At 42.5% G+C, this 25,590-nt stretch overlaps 1 protein-coding gene across 4 annotated transcripts in view; it reads right to left on the bottom strand.

Moving 5' to 3' along the window:
• BRSK1 (BR serine/threonine kinase 1) overlaps positions 1-25,590 on the bottom strand; it is a 71,750-nt gene that overhangs the window by 11,123 nt on the left and 35,037 nt on the right. The window contains exons 4-17 of one of the 4 annotated variants that reach the window (XM_081932067.1): positions 23,864-24,004; positions 21,348-21,464; positions 19,944-19,977; positions 17,911-17,979; positions 14,922-15,068; positions 14,242-14,273; positions 13,122-13,286; positions 12,286-12,383; positions 10,149-10,299; positions 6,324-6,384; positions 1,938-2,145; positions 869-917; positions 418-541; positions 41-221 (exon numbers count right to left, since the gene is read on the bottom strand). In XM_081932067.1, coding sequence (XP_081788193.1) covers positions 41-221; positions 418-541; positions 869-917; positions 1,938-2,145; positions 6,324-6,384; positions 10,149-10,299; positions 12,286-12,383; positions 13,122-13,286; positions 14,242-14,273; positions 14,922-15,068; positions 17,911-17,979; positions 19,944-19,977; positions 21,348-21,464; positions 23,864-24,004 — 1,577 coding nt within the window. Of the gene's footprint in view, positions 1-40; positions 222-417; positions 918-1,937; positions 2,362-6,323; positions 6,385-10,148; positions 10,300-12,285; positions 12,384-13,121; positions 13,287-14,241; positions 14,274-14,921; positions 15,069-17,910; positions 17,980-19,943; positions 19,978-21,347; positions 21,485-23,863; positions 24,005-25,590 lie in introns of those variants that run through there. The other 3 variants (XM_081932066.1, XM_081932069.1, XM_081932068.1) reach the window with 3 other exon arrangements.

The raw sequence follows: 25,590 nt of genomic DNA on the forward strand, positions 1-25,590 counted from the left end.
AGATGACTCAAATTGGGAGGGAGGATTTCCAGCTACCCACCTGAGATGAGAGTGAAGGTGACTGAGTAGATCCCACTGTCCTTGTGTGCCTCTCCCCCCTCGGAATAGCTGATGTCAACTTGGAACTTAACAGGTTTTTGGAAGACGGAGGGCCCCCCCGATGATTTATATTCGGCCCGAAAGCTTGTTTGGGATATAACGCTGTGACTCAGGCTGGGGATCTGTAGATTAAATGAAGACATGCAATATCAAGCTATAGACATCAAATGGAAAGCATCTTCCTTTAGTGTCCTGTTCACTCTAGCCTTCTCCACCCTTCTGCCCTCGGTGTCAACAGGACCTCATCCTACCAACAGCTCCATTTAATTTTTCAGGATCAATCCCAGCCCTCTCCTTTTTTCCCAGTTGAGTCCTTACTGAGAGGAAGGCATGTACAATATCAGCCTTGATGGAACTCAGGGGTTTGTCTTTGATGACCACAAAAATTTGTTCTTCTTTGTCTAAGTTGATAAAATTTCCAAACCAGGATTTCTTGGCAAGCCTGCAAAGGAAGGAAAGCAGAACAAGGAAAGCAACGCAGTTTGGAAATAAACCTTGGAAGGACGCTTTGCTTGACTCCACTGAAGGTGGTTCAAGGTATTTCTCCTACCATGTGTTGTAGAGTTCTAAGGACAGACATTCTTGTGATGTTGGTACTGTACGTTCATGAGAAGGAGGGAGAAATCTAAACTTCCCATATTAGTGCACATTAAGCACATTAATTCTGGGATAATATAAACATTTGGAAAAGCATTTGTAAGAACCATAAATGGAAGGGGGGGGAAAGGATGAATTCTCCTTCCTTCTCTTGGTCTCTTCTAATACTCACTCTGGGGATGATTCTGGTGTAAGACTAGACATTTCTTCTGGTGTGGGAACTGTAAGGAAAAAAGGAGTAAATGTTAAATGGAAAGAAGCTGTTCTCATTTCCTACCAATTGCAACTTTTCAAAGCAATTCATTTGCTACCAGATGCCAAGTATAAAAACAGGAAATTGCTTTCATTTTTCCATTCTTTTTTGAGAAATGATCAACTGAATGACAGACTTGGAAAGACCTTGGAGGTGTTCTAGTCCAACCCACTGCTCAGGCCTGAAACTCTATACCATTTCAGACAAATGGCAGTCCAATCTCTTCTTAAAAATCCCCAGTATTGGAGCATTCAAAACTTCTGGAGGCAAGTCGTTCCACTGATTAATGGTTCTCTCCTTCATTAGTTTCCAGGCACCCAGACATTCCAGACATAAAAAGGTCCCAGGTTCTTTTAAAATCATTTACAGGTAGCCCTGGGAAGGCTCCCAGAATAATACAAAATTAGATATTGTTATATTACAATTCTCTGAAACCCATCCCGCTGGCCAGAACATCTGAGAACTTAGTTCAGCAACATCTGGAGGGCCACCAAAGTTTTTCATCTCTTCCTTAAATAGTACTTGAGCAGGATGGCACCTGAGCAAAATAAATTATTATCTATTTTGGTAAAAGACAGTATCAAGGTACCACTTCCTAACTTTAAAGATTGTGTTCCTTCATTTAACACATTCTATATATGGACATTTTATGCATTCCTCATTCAAATTCTACTTCTGTGCTCTTCACCACACTTGTGGCTTTCTTCTTGATTATCTACAGCAGTGTTTCTAAGTATTTTAAGATGTGTGGACGTCAGCTCCCAGAATTCCTCAGCCAGCATGAAGTCCACACATCTTAAAATGCCCAAGGTTGAGAAACACTGGTCTTCAGCCATGCTCAATTCTGATGCGGCTCTTCCTCCTTATCCTCCAGCACCTTCCCAGATAGAATGCGCCATTTGGGCATGTCTTTTGCAAGTGGAGAAGTTGTAGTCCTATAAACATCCATTGCACGCGCATCATCTCAGGGAAAGTATAACACACTCACCTTGCAGTTTCCGACGATGGAAGCGTGGGGAACCAAGGAAGCTGTTCTTGATAGAGTTCAAGCGGGTTTTCCATGCCACGCCGGCCACACCAGGACTGCTCGGGGGCGTCCCGCACGGAGTGCCGCTGGGGCTCTCTTTAGGCGTGTGCACAGGAGTGCCGAGCGGAGTGGGGAGGGGGCTTCCCCGAGGGGAGGGGTGGGGAGTAACCTGCAGCACAGATTTGGGTGGGGGTTTAGTAGAGGGGAAAAAGCAATGGGGAGAGGAGGGTGGGTGAGGGGGTGGAGAGTTGGGAGGCAGAGGGAAGGGGGTGGAACATCGACTCTGGAGGGCCCCCTCCCTCGCTGGGCTGCCCTTGGCAGGAAGCGTCTGAGTCTTCACAGGGACAGGGGGAGGTGATGGGAGAGAGAAGCTGAAGATGGGGCTCTGGGTGTGGGGAGAAATGGGAGGGGAGAAAGGTGAGGAGGGGAGAGCCGTGAGATGGGAGTGAGCAATGGCAGGTGACAATCTCATAGTCTACTCCCAAACAGGGTTTCACAACGTGGCCCAGATTTTTGAGTGGCTTGGACATGCCACTCTTTTTTTAAGGAAGCAACTTGCTTCAAGCTCTTAGGTGAATATCTTTGTTCACCTACCCCATCTTGTCTATATGTCTTCATCCATGCTGTGGCAAAGACAACATCTCCGAATCTACCACAAAACTATATGTGGTTGTCCCCCTGAAATAAGTCCAGACTTTGCCACTTAATCTTTTCTGTATCACTTGTTTCACAAACTGAGTTTGCCTTTCAACAAGACCAACATTTTTCAATCTCTCCCAATTGGCCATTTTTCATACAGAATGCCTACTGTCAGCTCTAAACCTTTTCCCAGATAAATCTCAAAAGTCAAACTGTTGTAAAGAGACACTACCAACCCTAGGAGTTTCTCTACTCCACCCTTTTCTGTGTGGTTTTATTATGTGGCACACAGAAATTTGCTGGTTCTCTCAACTGCCGGAGATATATTATGCTGGTAATAAAAATACACCTTTCTAACATTTAAGCGCAGGATGAGTACTTGACATTTTATGGCATAATTATCTGCTTTTAAAAAAAGCTGTGTTTCCTACTGAAGAGATAATCATGGTTCATTGCAGAATTTCAGCTAGTAATAAAACTAACACTTCAAGTGCCACAAGAGATAATACAAACGCATTGTTGACTATTGTACAGGTAGTCTTCGACTTACAGCCGTTTGTTTAGCCACTGTACAAAGTTCCAATGGCACTGAAAAAAGTGACCTTCAACCAGTCCTTGCACTTACACACAGCATCCCCAAGGTCACGTGATCAAAATGGGCAACTAGCATGTATTTACAATAGTTGCAGCATCCCGAGGTTCTGGAACCGCCATTTGTAACCTTCCCAGATGGCTTCTGACCAGCAAAGTCAATGGGGGCAACTGGATTCACTTAACAACTGCAATGATTCACTTAAAGAGTAATGGAAAGTCATAAAATTGGGTGCAACTCATGTAACAACCACTTTACTTAGCAACAGAAGTTTTGGTCCCAATTGTGCTTATGCGGTGAGGACTATCTGTATGCATGAACTTGGCTTTTGAGTAGCAGATATCTGTACGTATAAAGAAAGTATTCTATATAAAGGAGAATATTTGTAGCTCAGGGTTGACATGAGGGGTCTTTGGTGCCCTCTGAGCTTGGGTGTTTTCTTGCAGACGTTTCATTACCCATACGAGGTAATATCATCAGTGCTAGTAAGGAGTGCAGTTTACTGTCAGTTCATATTCTATAGAATTATATTCTATAGCACTGATGGCTAACCTTTTCAGCACTCAGTGCCAAAACTGCAGTGTGCACGCTGGAGCACCAGAACCCACCAGAGGGCAGATGGCCAGTGAGCATGCGCGAGGCACCTAGCTGCTTTCCAGGTTTTGTTGCATGCATGCGCATCAGACAGCTGCTCTCTTCCGGGTTCTGTCATGTGCATGTGCGACAACCAGCTGGCCATCGCACATGCCTGCGAGGGAACCCTGAAGAGCAGCCCATGATGGCATGCATGACCACAGAAAGGGCCCTGCGTGCCACCTCTGGCATGCGTGCCATAGGTTCGCCATCACGGTTCTATAGAATTAGAATATAAACTGACAGCAAACTGCACTCCTTCCTAGCACTGATGATGTTACCTAGTTTGGGTAATGAAGCATCTGCAAGAAAACAAGCAAGCTCAGAGAGCACCAATGACCCCTTATATATAGAAGGAATTATCCCAGTTAAAACAGCAGAAACACTGCCATTTGTACATCAGTAGCAACAAGGGTGATCTGGATCAGGATATATAATAAATCTGAGTGGGGAAAAATCAGGTGAAGGTGAAGAGGTTCAGGATGTATAACGATCTCAGGAACAACTGTGGATAAGAAAAGAGATTCCAGCTCTGTCTGGAAAGGGGTCTGGCTCAAAAGAGAAATAATCTGTGATACCTCTAAATCGACAACAGTGAAGACACGGGCACACAGAGAGTCAAAAGAGAGATTCAGAATCCAGTGCAGGGCATGGGATTTGGGGTGGAGGGGTGGGGAGAGGAAAGATTCTGAACTTTTTGTAATGTGACTCCAGTGGAACTGAAGAGCGTCAGCATTAATTGACATTAAGCAGGAAGTATTTCTGGGAGAATCAGATTGACTCGATGGTATAAATCATTGCTGATTTTCCCTTATAACATTCTGCTATTTGATTTCCTTGGTACATGGAATCTTGGGCTGATCTATGGCCAACAACCCTAATTTATGTCTTGGCGATGTTCATGACATTTACCAGTTTGAGTTCCAGCAGTTTACAAATGGCTTGTCTGCTGATTCTGCTATCTGACTGCAACCTTTAGTTTAGAAGGACGATCTGCCTCCTGTAGTTTCTGCCAATGCTCCAGGTCTCATTGTTCAAACAGTGCCATCTGATAGGACCCAGGAAGCAGGGCCCTCAGGAACAGTCTTCCCAGAGAAACATAAATCCCCTACCTCAATCTCAACTAAGCAAACATTAGAAACCTCTGCTGCTTCCTCCAGGCCAGGGAGTTGAGTGTGTGGTGGGCCTTTTCTGGGAAAGTTTTGTACTCAGTTCATGAGTTTTGTTGTTGTTTCCAGACATGTATTGTTCTCATGGCTCATATCATTCCAGTATTCCTTTTATTATTGTACACCACCAGAGCTGTTATGGCGGCCTTAGAAATTTGATGAATAAATGAATAAATTATGGGCAGGAAAAAACTGTGATGTGGAAGAAAGAGTGAATCTCCTTTACATGATAGTCTTCATCTGGATCTCCCAACACTGCAACTATTGCTAACAAGCCAAAAACAAGCATTTCGGGCCCAGCTATTTGTTCACAAAGTGTCTGCAGGCTACGGCTTTAAAAAGTCAAGATAGTACAATCGAAGCTCTGCCTGCTTTTATATGTAACGCGCATTAAAACATAGGTGACGTTTGATCACACAATTACAGTCACTCACTACCATTTTTTGTCTAAATCCTGCAGACATCCTTGGTTGCTCAAATTTGAGTCTACTTTCCCCAGCCTAATCCTTTCCAGCAGTGGTGGGTTGCTCCCGTTTTGGCCCGTTTTGGCCGAACCAGTAGTAGCGACGGCAGGAGGCCCCACCGCCATGCCCCACCCACTCACCTGGACGCTTCTCCGCGTACACAGAAGCATTGCGCACGCGGGGGGAGTGCACCCGAACCGGTAGTAAAAATATTTGCAACCCACCACTGCTTTCCAGGCATATGGAACTATAACTCCCAAGATCTCCATTCTATACCAGAAAGACTGTTATGATCTGTTCTCTTGCCAGCCAAACTAATTATATTCTTATCCACTGGCAAATCAACTATGTACTGATTGCTTAGATGAATAACTAAATCCAAATTGGTCAGCAATGCCCTGCCCTTTAATCCTACCCCCTGCTTAAATAAGTATCTCCGACTTTCCCCATCCAAGATCTACATATACCTCACCTTTCCTTCCCTATTCTGTACCTTCCCCCAATACGAGCCGACAGGTGTGGCTTTTCCCTAGCATGGAAATGTAGTCATGGAAATGGGGTGGGAAGTGAGTTGTTCCAGATGCATCTTCTTTACAGTTCACGTCTGCCAGGAAAACTAATGCAATTGTTTCCTCAGCACCTAAGCATTTGGAACTGAGTGCAGGATGGAGCGTCAACAAGAGTGCTGAATCTAGGGATCATTTTTCCCAACTTCCACCCTCCCGAAATCTAATATTCACTCTGTTCACCATTGTCTTTATCATCTTCTGCTGCAAACATTCTGCTGCATCCTTTAGCCAGCATACCATTTTAAGAAAACAATATTTTTTTGCCTAGCTGATATACTCACCCTGGGGCTACTGAGGGGGCTAGAAGATAAACCAGTGGAAGCACCACTTACAGATCGAGACCTGTGAGGGCAAAGACACATGAAGATTAGTCCTATCTTGGAAAGGAAGAAGGTGGGGAAACACAGAGAAGAGGATGGGGTACATGTGAAACATCACTCCAAAACAGCATTACAAAACGCCTTCAGCCCCACCCACCCCACTCCCAGTCAAAGGTACCCTAAAGAATCGTTCCTATCAACCATCTCCTCCCACTTATGACTGCATGACTATAACTTTGTGCTTGTATCCTTACGATTTATATTGATTGTTTCCTAGTATGATTTGATTGCATATTTGTACCCTATGACTATCATTAAGTGTTCTACCTTATGATTCGTGATGAATGTATCTTTTCTTTTATGTACACTGAGAGCATATGCACCAAAGACGAATTCCTTGTGTGTCCAACCACACTTGGCCAATAAAAAGTTCTATTCTATTCTATTCTATTCTATTCTATTCTATTCTATTCTATTCAAGTGAATAAGCCTAAGAAGCTTTGGATATCACCTGCGAAGAACAGCAAAGGATTTGAGAATACATATTGTATATCCTGAAATTTTTTGGTGTTCTCTACTAGTAATCTTTGCTGTTCTGATAGTCCTTGATTTATGACCAAAATTGAGCCCAGCATTTATGTTGCTAAGTGAGACATTTGATAAGTGACCATTTTACAACCTTTCTTGCCATAGCTATTAAGTGAATCACTGCAGTTATCAAGTTAGCAACACAATTGTTAAGTGAACCTGGCTTCCACATTAACTTTGCTTGTCAGAAGGTCGCAAAAGGGGGTCACATGAGTCGGGACACTGCAACCCTTATAATATGAGTCAGTTGCACAAGTGCCTGAATTTTGATCACATGACCTCACATGGGGATGCTGCAATGGTCGTAAGTGTAAAAAACGGTCATGTCACTTTTTTCAATGCCTTGGTAACTTTGAACTGTTACTAAAGGGACTGTTGTTAAGTTGATGACTACCTGTACTTGCTGTGCAATATATATACATATACGTAACACACAAAACTTCATTTTATATAGTGTAGGTCTACATTTTGGAACATTATGCAAATATCTAGTTCTCTGAAGAAGCTGTTGATGCTAGGAAAGGTGGAAAAAAAGAGAAAAAAAAGAAGACAACCAGCAGGAATGGACAGTAACAGTGGTGATGGGTGCACAATTGGAAGATTTGAAAGTTGGGACAGATTGTCCTGGAGAAAATCAGTCTATCATCTTCATTTAATGACCGCAGAATCCTTATATTCTCAGGGTCCCCAGAGAGAGAAATATCTGCCTCTACCTAGGATTGAACTCACAGCCTTCTGATTGTGAGGTGAGAGCTCCGCCTCCAGGCCACAGCACCACTCTTTGGAGAAGATCAGTCTATGTCAGTGATGGCTAACCTTTTTGTTGTCACGTGCAGAAAGTGTGTGTGACACCCCCCCGCCCGCACATCCCACACCCCCGCATATACGCAATGCAGCCCCCTGCAATTCCCCTGCCCCCCATACATGCAAGCCGCATCCCCCACACCCTATTTTGGGCCTAGCAGGCCTCCTGCAGCCTCCTGGGACCAACAAACGGGCCGCAGGGGCGTGCCGCATCTCCCCGTGCTCCCCCTTGCCCCTGCACATGCATGTGCACCCTCCACACACCCCATACATGCATGTACATGTCCTGCATGCACCCCACCCCTATGCACATGTGCAGCTGAAACCCAAAAATCAGCTGGCTGGTGGGAGGTGCATGAGCATGAGCAGTGGACCTGAGCTGTGACGATGGCTCTCCTGCCCGCAGAGATGGCTCTGTGTGCCATAGGTTTGCCATCACGGGTCTATGTGATCATTACATATTAAAAAATGACCTGATGGGACATAATCAAGCAATTAAAATCTGCACAGTAAGAGACTATCAGAATACGCCAGTGATTTAAACTAGATGAGGAATAAAAAAAGTATTGAAAGAAAGCAGTAACAAGCTACAGATAGTCCTCAACTTACGGTACATAGTTACACAGCACTGAAAAAAAAAGGGGCTTATGACCGTTTTTCACACTTACAACCGTTGCAACATCCCCATGGTTATGTGATCAAAATTCAGGCGCTTGGCCACCGACTCATATTTATGATGGTTGCAGTGCCCCTTTGCATCCTTCTGACAAGCAGAGTTAACGGGGAAGCCAGATTCACTTAACAACCGTAACTTAACAACTGCAGCAATTCACTTAACAGCTCTTGCAAGAAAGTTTGTAAAGTGGGACAGCGTTCACTTCATTAAAACATTATCCATAGAAATCTGGGTCTGAACCGTGGAATCCTAAATGCTCTCTGAGGTTGATTGTTTGCAGATGTTTCATAACTTGACTAAGTGGCACCATCAAGCAAACAACTATGCTCAGAGGGCACCAAGACTGCATACTTCCATATTGTTGCCATGGAAACAACGTAAATAAAACCAGAAAGTAACCAGGTATGGAACTTCATTATTTTAAAGAGATACTTAGGTGCAACTAAAGGCAGTATCTAGCAGGTACTTCAAAGCTAAGTAGAATCGAACCTGATTTGGACTTAGATGGAAGACACCAGAAAATCCTAAAGCTGCAAACTAATCAGAAAAGCTGAAGAAGAAAATGGTAGAAGGTTTCCATACTGTTGCCAAAAATGCTATATAATAATAATAATAATAATAATAATAATTTTATTTGATTAGCCGCAACCCTCTCCCGAAGGACTCGGGGCGGCGTACAATCAAAACAGATAAAATATAGATAAAAATAAACATACATACATAAAGAGCAAAGACATATACATGTGCATGGAGGAGGTAGACTCATAAGTGAAAGACAATTAAAAAACACAATTTAAAATCCCATTAAATAAAATTACTGAATTAAAAAACCCATCAGGAGCGTTATGAAGTTATGATTGAGCCAGGCCGGCTATTTGGAATAGGTGGGTCTTGAGCTTTACACGGAAGGAGCGGAGGTCAGTAGTGGTCCTAATATCCGGGGGGAGGTCATTCCACAGGGCTATGGATGTGCCCCTGTAGTTAGCAAGAATTGACTTTGGGTAATAATACAATAATACAATAGTAGAGTTGGAAGGGACCTTGGAGGTCTTCTAGTCCAACCCCCTGCCTAGGCAGGAAACCCTATACCGTTTCAGACAGATGGCTATCCAACATCTTCTTAAAGGCTTCCAGTGTTTGGGCATTCACAACTTCTGGAGGCAAGCTGTTCCACTGATTAATTGTTCTAACTGTCAGGAAGTTTCTCCTCAGTTCTAAGTTGCTTCTCTCCTTGGTTAGTTTCCACCCATTGCTTCTTGTTCTACCCTCAGGTGCTTTGGAGAATAGTTTGACTCCCTCTTCTTTGTGGCAACCCCTGAGATATTGGAACACTGCTATCATGTCTCCCCTAGTCATTCTTTCTCTTAAGCTAAACATACCCAGTTCCTGCAACCGTTCTTCATATGTTTTAGTCTCCAGTCCCCTAATCATCTTTGATGCTCCTCTCTGCATTCTCTCCAGAGTCTCCACATCTTTTTTACATCGTGGCGACCAGAACTGAATGCAGTATTCCAAGTGTGGCCTTACCAATCTTTACCTTAAAGGTGCATTTTCATTCCCAGAACAGTCTTAGAGATTAGCCAACCCTTAAAATTTTTGCAAATTCCATTTTCAGTGGCCAGGAAGCACATTGGAAAGACAGCACAATCTCCAAAGGCCAGCTTTGAAGGTCCTTCCCCATCTTCCACACACACATCCATAGTTGGGCACAAACTCACCTCTGACTATGTTGTGCCATCTCTATGGCCCGTCGGGCTGGGACTGGAGAACCACCATCTGTGACACTCAAGACTTCCATGGACTTCCGCTCAGGTCGGCGTTTGCCATGTCGGTTCAGCATAGGGGAGTCAACTCGCTTTCGAGGAGGGTCTGAAATATGGAAAGGAGACGGATGCAACACAGCCTTCCCTTTCGGGTGAACTTTGGAGGCTGGTGTTTATGTAAGAAACATTCCATACTCAAAATAATAAATCCTTCGAATCCAGTGCCATCCACCATTCATTCAGCCTATGGGGATGTTACATTAGCCAAGAGAGTACAATGCTAATGTAGAGGTACTACAGGTAATCTTCAAAACAATTCATTTAGTGGCTGAAGTTATAACGGCACTGAAAAAAGTGACTTATGACCATTTTTCACACTCTTGACCGTTGGAGTATTCCCATGGTCACATGATTTACATTCGGATGCTTGACAACTGACTCACATTTATGACAGTTGCAGTGTCCTGGGTTCGTGTGATTATCTTTTGTGATCTTCTGACAAGCAACAACAATGGAGAAGCTAGATTCACTTAACAACTTTGTTGTTAATTTAACAACTGCAGTGTTTCACATAACAAAAGTGGCAAGAAAAGTCATAAAATGGGGCAAAAAAAAAAACCCAGACCAAAGTCCATTTGCCTTTTGAAAAAAAAAGCATATTTGGGAGATCAACACACTTAGGAACGTAAATTCTGGGCTCAATTGCGGTCGTAAGTCAAGAACTACCTGTAGTTTGGCTGCCTGTTCGCTAGTTCTGTTTGATCCATGCTTGCGTACTTCCCAAGGTGTGCCACAGGAGAGGGAGCTAGCTCCAAACGAGCCACCCATTTATCCACCCATAGATGCACCACCATTGTTTTGAAAGAGCAGGAGAAGAGAATTGGGAATGAAGATGAGATACTAGGACTCTGGATATTTTGAGTTTAGACACTGAGTTCAGGCACAGAGCAAGCTTCTCCTAATTGATTAAAAAATCTAAGTTAAATCTACCCATGTGAAACATCCTAACTGGATCCATATTCACAAATGGTAACTGCCCAAGACACTGCTAACTGTTGCAAATAGACACAGGTTGCCAAGTGTCTGAATTTGCTTTTATTTTGATCACATGACTGTGGGGATGTTGCAATTATTTTAAGTTGAAGGACAGATTATGAGTCACTTTTTTTCAGTGCTGTTGTAGCTCCAGACAGTCACTAAACGAAGTAAATCGAAGACTACCTGTATACGGACAGAAGATATCTACAAACAGTAGAGCTTTAAACCAAAGGTATGTTGACATGAATTTACCTGCTGGTCATATTTCTTGTTTCCTCCATATCGGTCAGATGAATTTTTTTTTTTTTTTTGTAAAATGATTTTTTTATTTTGTAGTCTCGTACACACATTTACAAGTATACATTCTCATAGGTATTATTCTTGTCACATTTTAACACTTTTAAGCATTCATTTTTCCGTATAAAAAATTAAAATTTATGATAGGGATTGCTTTGCTTACCATCCCATACACCAGGGGTGTCCAAACTTGGGAACTTTAAGACTTGTGGACTTCAACTCCCAGAATTCCCCAGCCGGCTGGGGAATTCTGGGAGTTGAAGTCCACAAGTCTTAAAGTTCCCAAGTTTGGACACCCCTGCCATACACCTATTTTATTTTGCAGCCACCCTATTTTCCTTTCCTTTCCTTTTCTCCCTCCCTTCTCTACTTTCTTTTTTCCTTCCTCTCCCCTACTCCTTCCTACCTCTTCCCCTTCATGCTCTCTCTCCTCCTCTTCCTATCCCTCCCAATCTTCCTCTCCTTTCCTCTTTCTTCTTTCCCTCTCGTCTCTCTTCAGTCAGATGAAATATTGAGGGAAGAATAAAACTTGGAAATGCTTATCATCCCTTGAGTCAGTGTTTCTCAACACTTGGGTCACTTGAAGACAGGTAGACCTTAATTCCCAGAATTCTGGAAGCTGAGGTCTACCTAAGGCCCACCTGTCTTCAAGCCCACCTGCCTTCAAGTAGCCAAGGTGCCTTGAATCATAAGCACCATTGCTCTGTTTTTGTGGTCCTGATGAAGTGCTTAGAGAAAATTTCCCCCAAAATCTCACCAACATCATTGCGTGGAGGCAGGTCCTCATCCTCACAGCTGGGATATCTCTCTTTGCGGTCAAGCAGAAGGTAATAAATCATTTTCTCCTGATTTTCTCTGACATGGAGAAAGGAAAAATGAGGGCTTATGCTTAGAATAAAAATGGGTTTATTGCCTGACTATAGAAAAGACAACAGTCCATTTTTTCTCTCCAACTATTTGTATATGTTTCCTAACTAGCCTCTTCTCCCATCTTTCCTGCCTTCTGTCTACATATCCATCACAAATGAAACAGCAGTTCTATTTCCTCCTTCATAAGACGCCTTCTCTTATAGTGCATCCATCCTAACTACACTCTGCAAGTGTTTTATTTTTTCAATCATGGGAGCTAAAATGGTGAGACGATTATTCCAGTTTCTCTACAAAAGCACAGTTCCTTCAATATCCCAAACATGCTTTTTTTTTCAAAAGGCAACTGGACTTTTTTTTTTAAACTGAGCTGAACCGAAGAAGTTTCTTGGATGAGAAGCGAAACATCTTCAAGGAAAAACAATGGCCAGTTGTCTTTTTGGGGGAAAAAAACATCCTTGGGACAACCGTGACCTGGATGATTGAGAATCCCCATAGACAGTTCCTCCAATAAGACTACAAACCATCTTTTTAAAATCTCATGAAAAGATTTGGAACACTGCATCTCCTCAGTAAACAGTAACAGAGTTGGAAGGGACCTTGGAGGTCATCTAGTCCAACCCTCTGCTCACACAGGAGACCTGTACTAGGGATTCAAAGATATAAGAAGCAAAGCTTAAGAAAGTTTCTTATGGCCCCATTCAACCATGCACTCCAGTTCCTCACCCTTCATTTTGCAGTTCCTGCTTTAGCTTGTTCTTATCACGGAAACATCCCAACGAGTGCATGCTATCCAACACATCAGGGTCCAGCTCACTGACTGACTGAATCCGCCGGATCGCTACCTTCCGAGGGATTGGTTGTTCTGGTTCTGGTTCATTCTTTCCTCCCCTGGAAGAAGAAATCGTGTGTAAAACCGATTTTAAAAAAGACATCACCCTGTTAAAATCTTGAGGAGTGGGATAAAAGAGTCAAGACCTCTGACAAAAGCCATTAGAAAGAGAGAGTTGGAAGGGACCTTGGACTTGTTCTAGTCCAACCCCCTGCTTAGGCAGGAAACCCTACACCACTTCAGACAAATGGTTGTCCAATCTCTTCTTAAAAACTTCCAGTGTTGGAGAATTCACAACCCCTGGAGGCAAGTTGTTCCACTGATTAATTGTTCTAAAAAGGCTCATTTTCAGGGAAGTGAAAACAGTTGGTAGATTTCTCAACATCAAGTTCATAAAGATTTAGAAATAGGATATATCCTTCTTGCCATTTACCCAGTCTTACAACTATCCAGCCCACCAAAGCAGAAAGGCAGAGCATGTTATGGATCCCAACTGTTAAGGAATTACACCTGGTAGGACTTAGGAAGAGGGCCTTCTCTGTGGTGCTCCCTCCCTCTGGAACATTATTTCCCCAGAAATAGGATTGGCTCCCACCCTGTTTTATTTCTGCAAGGCCTTGAAAGCATAGTTCTGCATTTGGAGGCAATGAAGTAACTTGTTTGATTCTAATTTTGCCACAGAGTGGGGGTAGGGTTAAATAGTGATTATTTTTTTAAAAAAACTGTGGGTTTTTAATGCTGAACAATGCCCAAATTCTCCGTGTGTGAATTCTGGGAGTTGAAGTCCACAAGTCTTAAAGTTGCCAACGTTGGAGATCCCTGATCTAGACAACAATGACAGTGGTAGAGTGGGATGTTGGAATTTCTGCTCATATCTTTGTTTCTCTTAAAGATCTTCCCTCACCTCTGGTAAGTGAAGGCCAAAAATACTGAGATCTTGTTCTATACTGAGATTTCGTCAAACAAGGGAAGAGAGAATCATCTGGAAATCAAAGACAGTCTGGAAATACTCACAAGAACCACGGGTGTTTCTGAATCTGTTCCAGCTAAAACCATCATATAGAGAAAAATAAACCAACATTAGACTCTTTTTGCAAAGATTAAATTTAAAGTTACAAACCACAACTGCTCTATCCATCACTATCACTCACATTAAAACATGTGTTAATAATAAGATGCCCTTATCTTCAGACATTCAGTATATTAAAATAAACATAAAACATTAACTGAGTCTCAAAATAGAACAATATTACCTACGCTCAATTGTTTCAATCAGATCCTAATTAAATTTTGATCCAAATAGATCATATAAAATCGACCATATTGGGGAAGAATTCTAATTCAAATCTTCTCAAATTCCTTGTGTGTCTAGTCACAGTTGGCCAATAAAAAACTATTCTGTCCCATTGTATTTATTCTCTTCTCTTCTCCTCTCCACTTCACTTCTCTTCTGCTCAGTTCTGCTCTGCTCTATTCTATTCTATTCCCACTGTTTCATAGAAATTTATGACAACTGCTATCCTATTTAAATATAAATCCGAGAGTGGCCTATCTCTGGGTGGTGGTGGTGGTGGGGACTCCTGCTTGCAATATGAAATGGTGCTACCCAGAGCCCTCCATCCTGCTCCACTTCACCCTCCAAGCCTGCTCCTCCCTCCATTCCTCCCAGTCTTGGGGACGACAGGATGACTCACACTGAGACGTTTCTCTGGCTCCACCTCAATCATGCCCCGCAGGAGATTCTGACAGTCTGGCGGAATAAAATGGGGCATGTGAAAAATCCCACGCTTCACTTTTTCCAAAAGCTGTCGTAGGTTGTCATCATCAAAGGGTAGCGCCCCCTGCGGGAGAAAAGAGTGAAAGAAATTAAGACACCCCAGAAGGTCCTTCAGATTTCAGGTTTTGCAGGAATTACTTGGCTTAACGTTACGGGCAGTCCTTGAGTTACAACTATTTGTTTGAAGTTACAACCATGGTCATGTAATCAGAATTCAGGCATTTGGCAATCATCATGTATTTACAAAGTCATGGGATCACCATTTGTGACCTCCCCAGATGGTTTCTACAAGCAAAGCCAATGGGGGAAGCTGAATTAGAATCAGAATCGAGCTAGAAGGGACCTTGGAGGTCTCCTAGTCCAGGTCCTTTAGTCCAGAAGACCTCCAATGTCTCTTCCAGCTCAGTTCCGATTCTGATTCAAATTCAGCTTACTCATTGGCTTTTCTTGTAGAAGCCACCTGGATCAGCTCCAGCAGGAGCCCCTACACCCGTAATGGGAAACCTATGCCACATGTGCCAGAGGTGGCATGCAGAGTCCTCTCTGTGGACACGCATGCTGTCACTAGTAGCTCTTCTGATTTCCGGTATACGCATAAACCAGTGTTGGGTTCCAGATCCCGGTGCAACCGGTACGGTGCAACAGGGCCGGGTGCCCACCACATGCACACGTGCAGCACCCACATGTGTACCCACTGCCCATAATGCTCCAGCTGCTCGGTGTGCACAAATTCCCCGATCGGCCCAAATAGCAGTAAGGAGAGCCGGCAGGCAGGTGGGCCCTCCGGAGCACTTTATCGGAATGGTACCTGGTGCTCCCAGCAGGCATCGGTATGCCTGTACCAGGGCGTACTGGTTGTATCACACCACTGGCATGCACACTGGCCAGCTGGTCTTCGGGTTTAGGTGCTCCGGCGTGCATGTGCACTCATGTGTGCGCTCGCGCATTCCCATTTGGGCACTCAATGCTGAAAAGGTTCGCCATCACTGCCCTAGACCATATCAGACAAGTGACTGTCCAGTCCCTTCTTAAAAACCTCCAGTGATGAAGCACCCACAACTTCTGAAGGCAAGCTGTTCTATGAGTTAATTGTCTTCACTGTTAGGAAGTTTCTTCTTAATTCCACGTTGCTTCTCTCTCTAGTACGTTTCCACTCATTTTTTCTTGTCCTATCCTCAGGTGCTTTGGAAAATAGGTTGTCGTCCCCCTCCTCTTTATGGCAGCCTTTCAAATATTGAAATGTTGCTATAATGTCACCCCTAAAAGTCCTTCTTTTCTCTACAGTTCAACAGTTCTTCCTATGATTTTAGTCTCCATGCCTTTAATCATCTGAGTTACTCTTCTTTGCACTTTTTCCAAAGTCTCAACATCTTTTTTGTAACGTGGCGACCAAAGTTAGTGACCACATGATGCACTTAATTGCAGTGATTCACTTAACAACCATGGCCAAAAACGGTCAATAAAATTAGGCACAACTCACTTAACAAATGCCTTGCTAAGCAATGGAGATGCTGGTCCCAATTGTAGTTGTAAGTCAAGGACTAGATGTAAATGCCAAAACACTGTTTAAATATGAAGGTGTGTAACATTTGTCCTTTTCGCCCTCATCTCCTTTATTAATCTTTCTTTCTCCCTTTCATTTCCACCTCCACCCCCCCTCAGGTCAAACATTTTCAGGACAACAATTGGAATCACTGGGAATTGGCCAGTACAGGTAGTCCTTACTGTTGATTTACAACAGTTCATTTAGTGACATACAACAGCACTGAAAAAAGTAAGTTATGACTGTTTTTCATACTTAGCAACCCCATCAGGGGTGAAATGCTACCAGTTCAGACCAATTCACCCAAACTGGCAGTACAAAATGCTACCAGTTTGGGCAAACCAGTATTTCCGACGATCAGCTCGGTGACAATCAGCTGTGATGTGCAATTTATGTTAGTTAGAATCGTTGCATTTCCTGATTTCTAGCTAATCTAAATCACGTGGCACAGTGGATTCCCCACCCCCCACCCCCCGCTACTGACCTTTGCAGACTCTGAAAGCTTCAAAACGTTCCTCTTTTAGCGCTGCACGGGCATGCCTCGTGGGCGCAAGCACTCGCTCAGTAGCGAGCTGGTAGCAGACCTCAGAGGATTTCACTGCTGATCCCCATGGTCATGTGATCAAAATTTGGATGCTTGGCAACTGACTCATATTTATGACCATTGCAGTCCATGGGTCACGTGATCATCTTTTGCGATCTTCTGACAAGCAAGGTCAGTGGGGGGGGGGGGGGGGAAGCCAGATCCCTTTAACAACCATGTTGCTGACTAACTGCAGGGATTCACTTAACAAATGTGGCAAGAAAGATCATAAAACAGGGCAAACTTTACTTAACAAACCTTTTCCTTAGCATAGAAATTTTGGGCCCAATTGTGGTAATAAATCAAGGACTACCTGTATATAAATTTAATAAATAATAATGAAAGTTGTAACAATTGCAAATAGTCCTCGACTTACGACAGGGGTGTCCAAACTTGGGAACTTTAAGACTTGTGGACTTCAACTCCCAAAATTCCCCAGCCAGCATGGCTGGCTGGGGAATTCTGGGAGTTGAAGTCCACAAGTCTTAAAGTTCCCAAGTTTGGACACCCCTGACTTACGATCACAATTGAGCCCAAAATTTCTGTTGGTTAGTGAGGCATTTCTTAAGTTAATTTTGCCCCATTTTACACTCTTTCTTGTCATGATTGTTAAGTGAACCTGCAGTTGGTGAGTTGGTCATTCTTGGAATTGACGTCCTCAAGTCATAAAAGGGCCATAGTTCACCACCCCTGATTTAAATGGACAGAAGACAATAGAACCAAATGAGGGATTAAATGCTCTCTGCCAGGAGTGAGCAAACATTTTTGGGACAAACTTACCACCAGGAGGGCGAAGAGGATGACACCACAACTCCACATGTCCGCGCGACGTCCATCGTACTTCTCCCCCTAAGGAGCAAGAAGCAGAGATTGGGGGCTTGATAATTAGTTTTGGGAAGGGGGGGGGAGAAGATTTCAGGAATCAATGAAAAATAAGACATTTGAAGTGAGGGCGGGAGGATTTTCCAAGCATTAAGAGCAACTGCAAAGGGGAATAACCATTACTGGCATATAATATGAAATAATCATTTTTAAAAACCCACTAAAATGGTAGCTGTTCTTCACTCTGTCCCATTTGGGAAGAGAGATAAGGGGAAGAGACCTCCAAATACTGAGGGGAAAGTTTACTTAGTTACATGCAGGATCGCATCCTGCCCCACACATCCCTACGACCAATTCGCTCACACAGAGAGGGACTTCTCCGGGTGCCGTCCGCCAAACAGTGTCGGGGGGCGACACCCAGGAGCAGACCCTTCTCTGTGATGGGCCCAGCCCTGTGGAATGACCTCCCCCGTGACATCAGGATTACTTCCGATCTCCGCTCCTTCCGTGTACAGCTGAAGACCCACCTCTTTCAATTATCTGGCCTGGCTCAACCGTAATTTTTCTTACTCCTCCTGACTGTCTTTTTAAATTTTAAATTTTAATTGTACATTGGATTTCTTACAATTGGGGTATTTTAATGGTGATTTTTAACTGTCTAAATGTTGTAATTTTACCTCCTCCGTGCATGTGTGTCTTTGTATATATGTATGTTTATGTGTTTGTACACATGTTTTATGTTCTATATGCTCCATTGTACGCCGCCCCGAGTCCTGTCTGGAAAGGGAGCGGCTAATAAATTCAAATTATTATTATTATTACTTTCTGATTAAGGAGAGTTTGCAAAATCTTATCACCATATATTAGGTTGACATTCCTTGGAAATCCATGTGGACATGGAGATTTCTTTTCCTCTGATTTCCTGTGATTGGCTTTTCCAGTATTTTTTTTTTAAATTAGAATAGTGCCCAGCAGAATCTAAGTTTCAGTGCATACATAGCCACACAAAAACAGAAAATTGAGATCCCCGGCAATGTTCTTGAGAATGCAGAGATTATTTCTTATAACTTCAAAATATTCTTACTAGCTGGGAGAAGGAAATCAGTATAAATCTTCTGGATCAGATTTTTGACGATACTGGAATTGTATATATACACGGTGCATGAAAGTGCGTGCATATGTACAAGTTCATTATAATAACTAAAAGAATTCAATCACAGGTAGTCCATGATTTATGACAGGTTAAATTTTTGATGGATACAAAGTTCTGACAGAAACACACACACACACACACACACACACACACACACCTCCCTGCAGTCATGTGGTCACATTGTGGGCACTTGGCAACTGGCCTCCATTTACAGCCTTTGCAGCGTCCCACAGTCACATAACAGAAATTTACCAATGGTTTTTGACAAAAAGTGGTGTTTACTGCTGGTCTGAACAAAAAAGGCCCATTGTGGGCAATGTATTCCTTTAACAACCACTGCAAAAAAAAAAAAAAAAGGCTGTAAAATCATGCACATCTACCTGGTGACCTGTAAACATGACCGGTATGACTTATGACCATAATTCCAGGCTCAATTAGCCGAGGACTACCTACATATCCTTAAAAATATTTAGTTTCTACCTTCTATGTTTGTTCTGGGGTGCAATTTCGACTCAATCCAATATATGTTATTTAAATTATTAAAAACATATGTTTGAATTTTTTGAAATATTGTGTCATGCTCTGAAGCTCAGGTGTGTTCATCTTTCAGAGGGGTGACCCTCTGGATCTTTTTAACTTACAACTCTCAGTGATCCTAATGGCGAAGGGTGAGTGCTGGAAGTTGTAAGTATATAATATATAATTGTTCCAATTGAAAGGCCAATTGAAGCAGGATAAAGCATATTTTGTGGGGCTCCTTATCCTTATCTATTGGATGGGATGGGAGAAATCAGATACCAACAAAGATAAGGGGAGGGCACTAGGCCTGAATCCTTACCTTGATCACCTCTGGACATGCATAGTGAGGAGAACTGCAGCCCAGCATTGGGGGCAGAAAAGAAAGAGAAAGACAGAGAGATAGGAAGAGTGAAATGCCGAAGAAAGCTAACCCATAGGGCCATGGGTTCAACAAGCATGTGAGGAGAAGCCTGTGAAATATACCACCCTCCCCAGTCTAAGATGGTTGTGGAAATCCTTGACTTTTAGATGTTTGGTGGGTTTCGAGTGCCAGGACAAACCTTCCTTGGCATCCTTGAGTCAATTCTGGAGTGGCCAATTATCCTGCTAAATAGGAATTGCTCAGAATTGCAGCTGAACTCATGTGGTATAGAGAAGACCATTCTAGGCCATCCCACGTCTAATACATGTGGCTTCTTCAGCAACTTCCGGGCCGGGTGGGGGGGGGGGGAATTCAGCAGGTTCTGACAGGTTCTGGAGAACCAGTAGTGGAAATTTTGTGTAGTTCTGAGAACCGGCAAAGACCACTTCCCTACCAGAGTGGGGAGGGAATAGGGATTTTGCAGTATCCTTCCCCTGCCATGCCTACCAAGCCACGCCCACAGAACTGGTAGTAAAAAAGTTTGAATTTTACCACTGGCAACTTCCCCACATCTCTAGAAGTGGTAGAATCTTTTCTTCCTTCCCACTAGAGACAAATATGTCCCTTCTTTGAGGACAACCATCAAATGAAATCCCTATCTCCTAGCCTGGAAATCTGAAGACCAAGCTAAACTTGACATTTACACAATTAGAAATTGTGGGAATGAGTTTTTAAAAAGGAATTTATAGCTGTGAGGAAGGAAAAATCTTGGTAGGGATTCTGGCACTACGGAATCAATTTCCTTAACAGATGTCATTCGTTTTAAGAAAAAAGCACCATCATTGCACAAAGGAGCCAAGGTTGGTGCGGTAACTTCAGTTGGCTACATCTGTTGGCTGCATCTCATCCCCTGTGTATGTTCTAAGACCATACATCTGGGGTTGAATGGGAGGATGCTTCACAAAGAGTTTCCACTTCCAAGAATATATGACTTATATTTTCATTGATGGCAAACTTTTGCTGTCCTACATATGGCAAATCTTTGATGAATTTGCCTCTCTGCTTGCAAGCAAAGGAGTAATTCACATTCCAAATGTTAAGTAAGAGCAGATATTTCTGATTCACTTATAGTTCAATGACTATAGTATTGTGTTACAGCATTTCCATCTAAAGGAACAGCTTACCTAGGTTCCCAAGCATATATTTCCTTCCCATTTCATTTTTTACATGTCCACTACATTGGACACATTGGTATTCCTGCAATAATGTGTGGATCCACCCATGCAAGGAGCCATGTGGCTGCTTCCTCCCACTTCCCTCAGCATCACAGGCCAGCATGACTCCATTCTGAAGATGCCTCACCCACAACTTGTTTCCAGCAGGCTATCTCCGACCTGCAGGGAGGCCATGCCGAAATCTGCAATCCGAATGTTGTTCTTCTCATCCAGCAATAAATTCTCAGGTTTCAAGTCTCGGTGGCTGAAGGGGTCCAAAGAAAACCCATGGAGATTGATCAGTGGCAGAGCTCATGGGCATGCACATACACAAACATGTGTGAGCTTGTACCACTAAATCCCTTGAAGTTATTACATGAATGGCTCTCAACCCAGTGGGAGGTATTAGATCAGTATTAAGTACTTTCCCCCTTCCCACTTTAAACAGTGCTGAAGTACAGATTAAGGGTTATTTTGTTTGCTTGAGTGATATGCAAGTGCTCTACTGAATATTGTATGACTTGCGGCTCCACAATTATGAAATCTATTGCGACTCAAGGACCCCAAGCATTCTCAAGATTTTTAGCATTATTTGAGCCCAGAGGAATAAGACATGGTTTGCATAATAAGACTGACAACTAATGAACTCAGTTTCTTCTAATGCATCATGCAAATCTGTATTATAATTTATGTTAATGGTTTATTATGCTGCATGCTCCAATAAAATTTGATAAATTTAGAAAACCATGGGGAAGAAAACTATGAGTTTGGGTTAGGCTACCAGATTTAGCCTATACTACAATATTAAACAATATTAAATAGTAGAAGGTCTGGTTGTCAAGAGTTTTGCAACTCAGATTTGGTAGTCTTAAATTAGAATGTCATATGAACACAGTCAAAGGCTATTAGCTTGACACCCATGATACATCAGATATTTCACTAGTTTCCCTTACTTTTGGAGGGAGCATTAAAAGTCAACAGGTTTCTCTATGTGCTGTATAGAACAAGCAGTGTAGTCTGATGTATTTGGATTAGCAACTTCTGAAAGTATTAATCCCAAGAGTGCCAAATTAGCACCTTTCAATCTTGTCTATTCTTCCTCCTCAATGAAGCTGCAAACTAGAACTGTGATTTTACCAAATTTATTGGTTTGGAAAATATTTTTCTCAGATGGGCTGTATGCTAATATTCCTTCCAACGATTTATTCATACATTCAAAACAATGTATAACCCATGGTTCAGAAATATGCTTTTACAAAGCCACAGGAGTCAACATAAATTATTTTAAAAAACAAGGTTAAACTATACATATCCTGAGTTAAATGAAGCCAGGAATAGAGGCAACTTCGAAGTTTAAATAAAGGCCTACACCAAACAAGTACGGTAAGATCAAATTCAGTCAGGAGGGAATATAGAACTGTGGGGCTATTAAGAAGACCAATTTCATGTTCTCCATGACTTGACTGATAGCCTAAGAGCAACAAACAGCAAAAGAGGATAGGTGGCTGAACTTGAACGATATTACGGCACCCAGGAGCTCCCATCAACTCTCCCTCAAAAGCAAAGTATCACTTGTAAGGTAAGTGATTCCTGAGCGGCAGGATGGGAGGGGGAGCAGTTGTGGAGAATGGGGGAACGGGGAATAGGGGGAATGTTGCAGACCTGCAGTCATTCATAAGGGCAAACAACTGTTGTGTCACTGCAACATTTATAATTTTGGGACTTGCTCATAAACACTAGGGGGCGCTTATCTCGTAACTTTGAATGGATGCTAAATGAAAACTGGGAACCCAGAGATTAGCTGTATATCTACAGTGGTGCAACTAGTTGCTTTAGTTTGGCAAGACTTCTGCCTATGTGTGAGAAACAATAAAGCTAAATACTCAGAGGTAACTCAATGTGTCTTTCTTGATTCCTAGGAGCCTGGAAAGAAGTGATAAATGGGATGTAGGATAAGTTATTGAAATGTTAATGAAATCTTTAGAACTTTGACTGGATGGGACTTAAGCTATGAAGGTCTAGAAACCACTGCATTTATTAGATATTATATTTCGTCAGAAAAAGCATCTACTCCCAATATTTACATATCATGCTGGATCAAAAGATGAGGAAACCAGTGATCATCTAGTGACCTAGCATGTTTCCCCAAAAATAAGACACGGTCTTATTTTCTTTTGACCCCCAAAATAAGGGCTTGTTTTTATTTTCGGGGATGTCTTATTATTTTTGAGGTGCAGGAGATGGCAAGCGTGGTCACCTCGTGGCTGTTGCTGTGTTGCAATATTTACAGGGAGGGCTTATTTTTGGGGGAGGGCTTATTATCAGGGGAGGTCTTATTTTCAGGGAAACAGGGTAGGAAAACATGTACTTCAAAAAGAGTAAATTGGCATTTCAATTATCAATAGGATCCAGGGATGAGAGAAGGAACAATAATTACTATAATAAGCATTGATTTTCTTTATCAATGATAATTCAAAGGGGCCGGTAGCATAAAAACTAGACACACAATAAAAAAAAAAATCAATAGAACACAAATAACAAAAGGGTGGGAACCACAAGACAATTGAGAAAAATAAACTCAAAAGAAAAATGTTTTTCTTTCTTTTCCTGCAGGAACAAAATGAGATATTGTAATAGCTCATAATAACACAACAGTCAGCTCACCATATAGAATAGCTGTGGCAGAAATCCAAAGCTGAGACAATTTGTCGGAAAAACTTCCTGGCTTCCTTGGGGGTCAGACGGCCTTTCTTCACCAAGTAATCGAAAAGTTCGCCTCCTGAGACATGTTCCAAGACGAGGTACCTAACACATTAGAAGTCCAGAGACAGCATGACCAAGAAGCAAGGACAATAATTAAAAAGAAATTGAAAATCTATCAGACCACCATGGGAGCAAACTCAGAATCCATTCGAACCAAGGCAAAACCATTTTCTTTGCAAAGAAAATGGAAAAGAGAAAGAGAGATGTAACACTTTGATCCCGAGAGTTAAAAAGAGAAAGAAGGAGGCGGGGAAAGAGAGAGATGAAGAATTCAAAATATTTTATATTGCTTCACCATGATTGAACCGCCAACTGCTACATAACTCAAACAGAGAATGAGCACAGCTCCTTCCAGCCAGAACTACATTTTTTTATAGGAAAGACTTGTGTTTAATAAATATTGTGTACAGCTAGCTGGGTGGCAGCTGGGTGTGCTCTGATTGAAGGAGGATCTGGCCTTGGCTGCCTAAAAGGTTTCTTGCAAGGGCAGCCAAATGCAGGTAGTCCTCGACTTATGGCTGTAATTGAGCCTACAATTTCAGTTGTAAGTCACAAGGGACATAAAGCAGGTCAACACACGAGTGGACCTGATTTTACAACCTCTTTTGCGGCAGTCGTTAAGCAAACACCACAGTCGTTAAGCAAACCCATTGTTCAGTATGTCTGTGAAGATTTTCAGTCATCCAGTTGCCTCAAAGGTGTTCTTTCAAAAGGCATCTGCACTGTTTTTTCCTTGAGGAAAAGGAACAAAATGTTTTGTTTCTCATTCATTCGTTTGTTTGTTTGTCAAACACCTACAAGATAACAAGTATAGGTATGAACATAAACATGAACAAAGGAAGAAAGTACAGATAAATGGGGGACAGTAAGACAGGGACGGTAGGCACGCTGGGTGTGCTTATGCACGCCCCCTTTACAGACCTCTTAAGAATGGGGTGCGGTCTACGGTGGACAGTTTGAGGTTGAAGCTGTGAGGGAAATGGCATCCAAGAAATGGCATCAGTTGTGATTGGGCAGGGGAAGGAGGGGCAGGATGGAATGGGATGAGGATTTTGTTCTTCTTCCTCAAGAAAAAAACAGCCCAGTTGCTTTTTGAAAAAACACATTTGAGATCACTATGAAACCAGAAGTATAATGCTGGTTTCTGGCAAAAAAATATATGCCATAAGACTCAGTCACGTGACCATAGGGCGCTGCAAACATTTCTAAATGCAGCCATTTTACTGTGGTGGAGAGGAGGAGGTGTGTATGTGGGACATCAGAACTTCAAAACAAAACCACACTTCCATTTTTGGAATCCTCTGTAATTTTGAATGGTTATTAAACGATTGGTCATATGTCAAGGATTACCTGTGCATGAGTACAACTCTCACACTTGGCATTTCGACATACAGTTATATTGCTGTTTTTCACGGGGACAGTAGTCTGTTTCCTCAGGAGAAACACTGTAATTTTGGGCATGTTTAATTTTAAAGTTAATTTGAAATTCTGCAGTGTTGATGGGATTGAATTCCAGTGACTGACATACCAGTATACCAGTATCTACAAGGGAATCACTCCCATTAAAGTCAATTAACCTTCCAGTGGAGTAAATAAGTAGGGAGGATTATGATTAAGAGAGAATTTTC

This window comes from Natrix helvetica (genome assembly GCF_964273705.1).
Source record: "Natrix helvetica genome assembly, chromosome: Z".
Taxonomy (NCBI): Eukaryota; Metazoa; Chordata; class Lepidosauria; order Squamata; family Natricidae; genus Natrix; species Natrix helvetica.